We start from the raw sequence: 9801 nt of genomic DNA on the forward strand, positions 1-9801 counted from the left end.
TTTAACAAGACATTCAACCTCCTTTGTGAACCATGGTTCCCTCACTCAGCCATTTCCTCCCTGCCTGCTAGGGACATTCGTATCAAGGACACGCAATATTTGTTCCTTGAAAAAGCTCAAGTTTTCATTTGTGCCCATACCTGACAGTTTCTGTTCCCATCTTATGTTCCCCAATTCTTGCCCAATCGCATCATAATTACCCCTGCCCTAATTATGAACCTTGACCTGCTGTGTGATCCTATCCCTTTCCGTTGCAATAATGAAGGACACTGAATTGTGGTCACTATCTCCAAAGTGCTCTCCCACAAACAAATTTAATACTTCGCCCAGTTCATTATCCAGTACCAAGTCCAATGTGGCCCACCTCTTGTCAGCTTATCCACATATTGTGTCAGGAAACTCTCCTGCACACACAGTAGTAAAAGTGTCCCATCTGAACTATCCGACCTGTAAAGGTTCCATTCAATATTTGGAAAGTTAAAGTCACCCATGGTAACTACACTGTGACCTCCACACCTATCCATAATCTGCTTTGCCATTTCCTCCTCCACATCTCTATTACTATTTGGGGGCCTATAGAAAACTCCTAACAACATGTCCGATCCTTTCCTATTTCTAAGTTCAGCCCATATTACCTCAGTAGGCAGATCGCCCTCGAAATGCCTTTCAGCAGCCGTTAAACTATCCTTGATTAACAAGGCTACTCCTCCACCTCTTTTACCGCCTTCCCTACACTTACTGAAACATCTATACCCCAGACATGGCCAACAACCATTCCTGTCCCTGTTCTAACCACAACATCATAGTCCCAAATGTGTGGGAGAATGAAGGATTTGAAAAATTGCTTGTTTCTGATTTGCTGTAATTGACTGTAATTGGCAACTTCAGAAACATTTGCAGGACAAATGCAGGGTAGTTTCTCCTTGTACACACGTCATTAAAGGTCTCGCATTGGATTATGCATGGTGTCTCACGCTGTTAGTACTCAAGTAGACTAATTGTCTAGTCCTGGGTACCAGCACTAAGGTTGCTGTGCCCAGGATCTCTGACAGCTCCATGGCAGATGGTTTGAAATTAAGTTCAAACCCAATAACAAACTAAAATCTTCTATTTCACAAATGCATATGCTGCTAGGCAGCAAGTGGCCAGCTTCCTCCAATATCTAACCAGCTGCTTAGGCAACAATGTTTCTAGTCTATGCCTCCTGTTCACATTTTATAATCTTTGTGGCTCCAGTGTCATGCTGCAAATGCTATTAATGCATTCTAACGTCTCCTGGGTGGCACAGTGGCACAGCGGTTAGCACCGCTGCCTCACAGCACCAGGGTCCTGGGTTCAAATCCTGGCTTGAGTCACTGTCCGTCTGGAGTTTGCACGTTCTCTCCGTGTCTGCGTGGGTTTCCTCTGGGTGCTCCGGTTTCCGCCCACAGTCCAAAGATGTACAGGTTAGGTAGATTGGCCATAATAAATTGCCCATTAGTGTCCAAGGATGTGCGGGTTAGGGTGATTGGCCATGACAAATTGCCCATTAGCATCCAAGGATGTGCGGGTTAGGTGGATTGGCTATGCTAAATTGATTCATAGTATCCAAAGACATGCAAGTTATGGGGGGATTGACCATGCTAAATTGCCCCTTAGTGTCAGGGGGATTAGCTAGAGTAAATGCATGGGGATAGGTCCTGGGTGGGATTATGGTCGGTGCAGACATGATGGGCTGAATGGCCTCCTTGTGCTGTAGGATTCTACGATTCTATGATCTGTGGCTTGAAGCAACTGTGTCCTTTTGCACTATTTCTTACGCTGAGGAAACCTTTATTCTTGCAGGAGGAGACGCCACTCTTTCTGGCTGCCCGGGAAGGAAGCTTTGAAGCTGCCCAGATGCTGTTGGATCACTTTGCCAACCGCGACATCAAAGACCACATGGATCGGTTACCGTGGGACATCGCACAGGAGCGGATGCATCATGACATTGTGCAGCTGCTGGACGAGTACAATGCCGTGCGGAGTCCTCAGGGGCAAGGTGGTCACATGGGCAACCATTCAATGTCCCCCCTCATGTGCCCGCCAAACAGCTACATGACTAACTTAAAGCAAACACCCCAGGGGAAGAAAGCAAGGAGGCCCAACTCCAAGAATTCCGGCTCTGGGAATAACAGCAACATGACTAAGGACTCGAAGGAACCAAAAACCAGGAACAAAAAGTTGAGTTTGGATTGCCAAGCCTCCCTCATGGAAAGCTCAGTGACACTGTCTCCAGTAGACTCATTGGATTCGCCGCGTGCCTACGTTACCAACCCTACGTCTCCGGTCATGACATCCTCTGGCATCTTGCATCCCACTGGCTCCTTATCCGTGCTCGCCAACCCTCCAGTGAATGGCATTCTGGAAGGCCCCTTCACTGTCTCCTTGGCAGGACTTGGTGACCTTGGAGATGTCGCTCAGAATACTGCCATCCTATCCATGAACCACATGCAGCCGCGTCTCACAATGTCCCAAGTCAGTAGCCAGCCCAACTGCCTGCTGAATGCCAGTGGCCTTGGTCTTAATGTTGGGATGGTGAGCCCCATCACCACCGTGCCCTTCGAGTGGCAGACGAGGATCCCCAGCTCGCAGTGCAACTCGGTCATCAATGTGGTGCAACAGCCCACCGGCTCACATGCCAGCCTGCACCAGCCGGGCCAAGTCCTGCAGCATGGCTTGGTGCTGCAGAGCCGCATGTCCATGGGGAGCGGACCCCAAATGATCAGCCAGCAGAGTCCAGTCAAGCCCCCAAACCCAGCCGAGCAGCAGGCCATCTCGCAAGCCTCTCAGGTGCAGCAGAGGTGCACCCCTTCCACCACCAGCCACTCCATCCAGCAGAGCTTGCTGAGGAACGAGATGGCGCGGATACCGGATCGCTGCAACCAGTCGATCTCGCCACAGGACACCCAGCCTCCCCAGGCCAACGTGCCACCATTTTACAAGCAGCACAGTAACACTGCCACGGAGGACTACCTGACCCCCACTTCCAAACACAGCTTCACATCAAGCCACGACAGCACGCCCAAACATTACCTCCGCCTGAAGAACGAACATCCCTACCTGACCCCATCCCCAGAGTCGCCCGAACAGTGGTCCAGTCCATCTCCGCATTCCATGTCTGATTGGTCAGACTCTACCCCAAGCCCGGCCATAATTGGACATCAAGCTCAGATACAGCACATGTCTGAACAAGCGACCAAAATGCAAGTTTTTGCGTAAAATGCATCATTCCTCCTTTTTAATTAAACAAAAAGAGAGAGAGAGAAGTCTCTATAGGATATTAGGACCTGGGCTATTATTATTATTTTTGTCGCTACTTCTCCTGTCATTATCTTAAAGACACCGTCATGAAGGAGCCGGTTCTGTAGTAACGCCAGCTGGATTTGCAACGGAGGTCGTCTCTGGGTTTCGAATTTCAAGGGGAAGATTCTTTTCTTTTCCAAAAATGGTGAGAAGGAAGGTTTTCAATTTACCGCTGTCTCACTGTGGTCACTGCCTTTACCGCACGTGCATATGAACCAGCAGGGCCATCTCGGTGAAGCCTGTTACATTTTAAATGTTCTCGTGAGTGTGCGGCACCTCTTCACAAACATGTCACGAGCGTTAAAAACCCCTTTTTTGTCCCCCTCCCGCCCCAATCCCACCCGAAGTCCTGGACTTCTCTCACCTATCACTGGTTTGACCAACGCCTGGGACTCTCGGGCAATCTCTGTTACTCATAGTGTTTGTCAGGTTCTTGTCCGGGATTGCTTACGACCTATCGAGAAGGATTTTGCCCCCACTCCTCGCTGCCCCCACCACACCCAAGAACTCACCTCCGAAGAATTTGGACAAGAGGACTCAGACGCTACATTTGCTGCCTGTTCCTGAGTATGGTTGCACCCCACATTCCATTAGCTTAGCTGTTACAGTAAGTTCACCTCCTTCTCTTTGGGCCTCCAAAGTGGTCTGAAGTCTTTCACCTGCCGCCAGCAACCATTCCAGAATAGCTGGCTAAAATAAACACCCAAGGAAATTGTGTTTCAAGCAATGCAAACGCTAACAAAAAAACACTGTCCAAACCATTGAAGCCTCAATTAGGGTCATCCTTCATTTCATTATATGTAAAGTAATTAATATGAGAAATTTTAATATGATTTCTTCCTCTTGTGCTTTTTTTTAATCCTCAGTATGCTTTCCTAAAACTGACTGCCATTGGAAATTGTGATGTTACCAAGAGTATCATTGTATGTTATTTAACTGGTCCAAGTTTCAAAGGAACACTTGTTGTTTGTATGTATTGTCACGTTCTTCTGGCGTAGGGAGGGAGCCTGCAAGACTTTTCCAAGAATTGTCCCAAGTGTTAGAGAAAGGCCAGAGTGTAGGAATTAAAAAAAAAGCTCTACCTAAAATCCCAACCCAACCCAGCCTAAACAGACAATGAGCGGAGCATGGCTCACTCAAGCCTGCTGTTTCAAACTGCCCGGGGAGTTATTTGCATAGTCCTCTGGTTATCTCACTCACCCACCAGGCCTCAAAATGAGTTACAAATTCATGCGAACCAACCATGTCACGCTAGCCATTGTGCAGTTTTATTTGTAACAGTTTCATTTCAAGGGAAAAGAGATCATAGAATCCCTACCATGCAGAAGGAGGTCATTCGGCCCATCGAGTCTGCACCGCCTGCAATACTTGCCAGGCCACAACCCCACATATTTACTCTGCTAATCCCTGTGACTCTCCTTACTTTTTAAACTCGGTGTAATCTGTTCAAAGGACTGACTAATACAGCCAGAAAATATGAAGCTCGTTAAACTTAGTTCATTCAACCGAACATTTAATCAGTAAGGGTGAATCTAGCAGGTCTTTGAAGATCTAAGATTTGGCTAAAGTTCAAGATGATTTGTTCTGGGTGCTCACTGAATGGGAGCAGGAGCCTTGAACGGGCCTAGAGCATTGCATCTACAGGTCATAGAAGTCATAGAAACCCTACAGTGCAGAAGGAGGCCTATCACGCCTGCACCGACAACAATCCCACCCCAGACCCTATCCCCACAACCCCACACATTTACCCAGCTAAATCCCTCTAACCTACACATCCCGGAACACTAAAGGGCAATTTAATACTGCCAATACACATAACCAGCAGGTAGAGACTTCAAAGTGAATTGCCCATTCCTTTATCAGGCAGAAGTTGAAATCGTGTCTGTGAACACAATTCAGATTTTTGTAGTCTCCTTAAACCAGTCCAGGTGAGCCCAGTGACAGATGCTACAAAGGCAAACACCTGAATCTGCCTGTTTTTGTTAAAAAGTCTATACTTAATAACCCATCATAATTAACAACAGGATTACAGAGGCCCAATCTTGTTTTAAACTGGAGGATCTCCCTGAAAGCTAATGATGCCCAGCATTGAAAACCCATGCTCAGTTTCACTGCCAGTTCCACAACCCTTCCCTCACACCAGCCACATCGAAAGGCAGTGCCAGGGTAGGAATATCAGATGCCCACAGAGCAAGTGGCCTTGGGTTAAGAGGGTGGCTGCGTTTGTTCAAGGTGGTAGACGTTGCAGTTCGTCAACTTCGTTGACAGGTACCCATCAAAGAGGGTAAAGATGGCCTTTTGATTGTAGATGGGAGCATTTGAGTCAACAGGGTTTGCAGTGGTTGGCTTAAGAAGAGTGTCTTGTGGTGCAGCTATTCAAAGATGTTAACAGCTTTGGCACGCAATAAAGGTTATCATTTTTAACTAAGTTATTCCTTTCCCACCCCCACCTCCCAGTATTCCTAACTGTGAGTGGATGTGTTCCAGGAGGTGTCACCAGGTGACCTCCGGCTACCTCTCTTCCCCATCCCACCACACCCCCACCCCTCGACTCTCCCACTGTTAGTTGTTCGACGTGTCCAGCCTCATGATGGACTCTTTTTGACAACAATCAGGAAACTCTTTTGTTACCAGATACACATGCCAGGAATTTTCCACCTTGTATGCCCCAGGCTCGTAAGATCCCGCCTGAGGCCAGCGGAGAATGCCGTTCTGCATGCCATGCATGCCCCGACTCTGGGGCGGCCCAGGCAGTAAGATTCCAGCCACAGTGCCCGGTCTCTGAGATATTTATAAGTTAAAAACAAAATAGTTTTAAGGAACCAAGAAAGAGGTCTTTTTGTTTTCACAAGTGCCTCTGGTTTTCTCAATGGGTCTTGCCCATCAGAGTATCATAGAGTTTAAGCTTTAGTCCCTGGCATTGTTCTGGATGATTAACGATTCTAAATTCAACCCTGCTGACCCACCTTGTACTTGGGCAAAATAAGTGCTAAAAAAAATCAATGACTGCCGCAATGCGGCATCAAAATGAGATAAACCCAAATCCTGGGGGTTGGATTACGTGGTCTGTGAGGTGTTTGATACCCTTTGTGACGGAAGAAAACTTGTTTCCCTGCACTGCCATTCCTTATCTTCAGGAGCAGGTTTTGTTTTCCAATGTTAAGAAAAAATAAGCTTGAAGAGAACATGAGCTTGACGGTTCATTGGTGTCCAGTGAGACTGCCTGCTAATTTAAAGGCTTTGCCACGATTGCTAATGACAACCCAGCAATAAATATACCATTGTCTGTTCAACCGAGTAAAAAAATAGTAAGAGGATCAATTTTCCGATGTGAAAATCAGACTTGCTCTAATTTAACTTTGAGTGTGTTTCGAACGAGCAAGGACAAAATCTTCCACTGACTCACATTCCCGTCCCTGGATCGAGGATATATATGTACGTATGTGGCCATATATGTGGCCTGTTCTTGGCATCCAGTTTAGGAACTGAAGGCTCCTTACTGGGTCTACGAGCCACTCCTTTAGCAGCCTGAACCTCGAGATTTCGAATCCACAAGCTGATTTTGAGAGGAATTAATCCAAAATGCCCAGTTCAAATAGCTGAGAGGTATTCTGAAAGGCACTCTGCTCCTTTGCAATAATTTGGCTCCAGTACCCTGGCTGGTACGTGAAGAATTTCTCTGCTGTTCCCAGGGTGAGTTTCAAGTCTTCGACCTGTGAGGTCAGACTTAGCAATCTCCAAATCTGTCCCTCAATGTTTACCCTAGCCTGAGAGTAACCATGATAGTATTACCTGCTTATCTCCAATTAAAGGGAGGACGGGTGGAGAGGTGGGTGGAGGGGACACGGTGCAGTTATGCAGTTTTTGTTGGAACAAGACGATGGTCAGAAGCCAACCCTGTTATCAAATTTCATTCAAGCCCCTAATCACTGCACCTCATGACCAAGGAGAGGGTAGAAATAGACATTGTATATTTTTTAAAAAACAGATCTTTTATGTCCACTTCGTATTTTATAAAGCGCCTCAAAGCCCACCCTGAAGGGTCTGGACTGTTGGCTATTGGGAAGTGGGGGGTGGGAGGGGTGAGTGAGTGGGAGAGGCAGCTATCAAAGCTGGGGAAGGAATTGAGTTTTGAATGACAAGTTGGGGAAGAGGGGTGGGGCGTTGGAGAGAGGGGGAGCGTGACGGAATTGTGGATCAGATGGCTGAGTGAGTTGAGAGGGGCGAAAAGTGATGAGCCTGGGTAGAGGCAAGGGAAAGGGCAAGTGAGGCACAGATCAGGCCCTGGAGGGAAGCAGAGTACAGGGTGTGAGCTTTGAGTGAGGTGTAGGGTTCTGGTAGTCCTAAGGGTGGACTGTACAAGGTGGTTCACAAAATCAAGAAGAGGTAAATAGAGGGCCCACACTGCTCACAATAATGAGAGAACACCCTGTTAGCTGGGGCTTATTTCCTGCCTTAGTTGGGACTGAATTTATGAGGGACCTATATATATATTTTATATATTTTTTTCTCAATGTTCTTGGTCAGTAGCACAGCTCAAACAGTAGAATGTACATTTAAAGCATTAACGGATTTTTTTTTTAAAAAACAAACTGTAAATAAGTCAAATTGAAGAACAAAAAAACCCATTTACTCGTTGCAGAAGTACTTGCTCTTTGTAATGTTTCATGTACTCCAAAAAAAGTTCCATTTCTTATTAGTTGTATATCACATGGATAGAGCCAAAATACTTGGTTGTTTATTATTAGAAGGACTCTTTCTAGACATTTTATAATATTTCAAGCCTTTTTACGAAAATGTAGCTTTAATCTGTACAGAGAAAAAAAAGTATTTTAAGTCACATCTTTTGTATGCAAAGAAATGAAGGTTGTGAGGTAAATATACTTCCAAAATAAAGCTGTAGGAAACTACACATTTTGGCTATCAAGTATTTTATTTGCAAAGAAACTACAGACTGATTTCCGGAATAGATATATACTAATAGCCTGTGATGGAGATGCCGGCATTGGACTGGGGTGGACGCAGTAAGAAGTCTACAACACCAGATTAAAGTCCAAAAGGTTTATCTGGAATCACAAGCTTTGGGAGCGCTGCTCCTTCATCAGGTGAGTGTTCACCTCTCCTGATGTCATCACTCACCTGATGAAGGAGCAGTGACAAATAGGTTAGAGGGGGCAACACGGTGGCACAGTGGTTAGCACTGCGCCAGGGACCCAAGTTCGATTCCCACCTTGGGGGAATATGGGAGAGATTATTTCAATGCTTTGATTGTGAGTCGAACCAAGGTCCCTTCAAATGGCAATTTTTGTCCCAAAGTGATACGAACTCAGATGAGATGCATTCAAATTTGGTCTGAGTTTATCACATTTTACCCACTTTCATTGCAAAACCCGGCTACTGTCAAGTATCACAGTACAAAATCCTGCTTCATTGCTCAAAGCAGAACAGAATGCATTCTACATCCGGCTTTTGAATCATTTGCCCCACTGGGTGGGATTTTCTGGCTGCACTCATCCCCAGAACTGCAAAGTCCCACCTGAGGTCAGCGGACCTTGGCATAGTTCGCCCCCTCCCCCTCCCCGCCCACTATGATTCCCGTGGCAGGTGGACAGGATGGAAAAACTCTCCCCCCACTACAATTTATTGGACAACTGAAACAGAGATTTGTCCCTGAGGATGTATTCATATCATATCCATAACAACATACTGAACGTGTGCATTCCTTTGACAAAATCAAGGAAGTATCCCGTGTAATCTTGTCAGGAGTGTCATTGCATCGTCTTGTCAAGATGCCATTAAGGGAGCATGTTCTAATTAAATGAAACATTTAATTTTGCACACAATGTCAAAAGCTATTAATTCATAGTGGTTAGTGCTGCAGCTTCACAGCGCCAGGGTCCCAGGTTCGATTCCCAGCCTTGAGTCATTGTGTGGAGTTTGCATGTTCTCCCCATGTCTGGGTGGGTTTCCTCCCACAGTCCGAAAGACATGCTGGTTAGGGTGCATTGGCCGTGCTAAGTTCTCCCTTAGTGTACTCAAACAGCTGTTGGAGTGTGGCGACTAGGGGATTTTCGCAGTAACTTCATTGGGGTGTTAATGTGAGCCTTACTTGTAAACACTAATAAACTTAAATAGAAACTGCATCAAATGAAAGGTGAAAAATTAAATTTGGGAAGGTGGTCCCTCTTGAAAATATTTTTTTCTGTGTGACATGGGGTATTAACATCTGTAAGATCAGCAAAGCCCCCAGTAGTTGGATCAACTTCCATCTCCCGTTTTTCTGGGACTCTCAATTGGAAGCAGGAAGTTTCCAAGTTCAATAAAACTGGCATTGATAAGGATTCCAGCTGTTTCCTCATCCACCAAAGGTTGTTCTGCCTTTAATTTATGCAACCGAGAGTTCATGGTGCAATGAGCCGTGTGGGACGTTCCTAATACGGAAATTGAAACTGAAAGGATGTCTCGATACAAGACTGT

General features: G+C 46.0%; 1 protein-coding gene across 1 annotated transcript in view; it reads left to right on the forward strand.

Moving 5' to 3' along the window:
* Positions 1–8251, forward strand: part of notch3 (notch receptor 3) — a 209319-nt gene extending 201068 nt beyond the window's left edge. Inside the window, exon 34 of the mRNA XM_080216675.1 lies at positions 1825–8251. Coding sequence (XP_080072801.1) covers positions 1825–3240 — 1416 coding nt within the window. The 3' untranslated portion in view covers positions 3241–8251. The remainder of the gene's footprint in view (positions 1–1824) is intronic.
* Positions 8252–9801: the final 1550 nt, after the last annotated feature.

The sequence above is a fragment of the Carcharhinus amblyrhynchos genome, chromosome 33 (assembly GCF_965287045.1).
Source record: "Carcharhinus amblyrhynchos chromosome 33, sCarAmb.v2.hapA, whole genome shotgun sequence".
NCBI classification, from domain to species: Eukaryota; Metazoa; Chordata; class Chondrichthyes; order Carcharhiniformes; family Carcharhinidae; genus Carcharhinus; species Carcharhinus amblyrhynchos.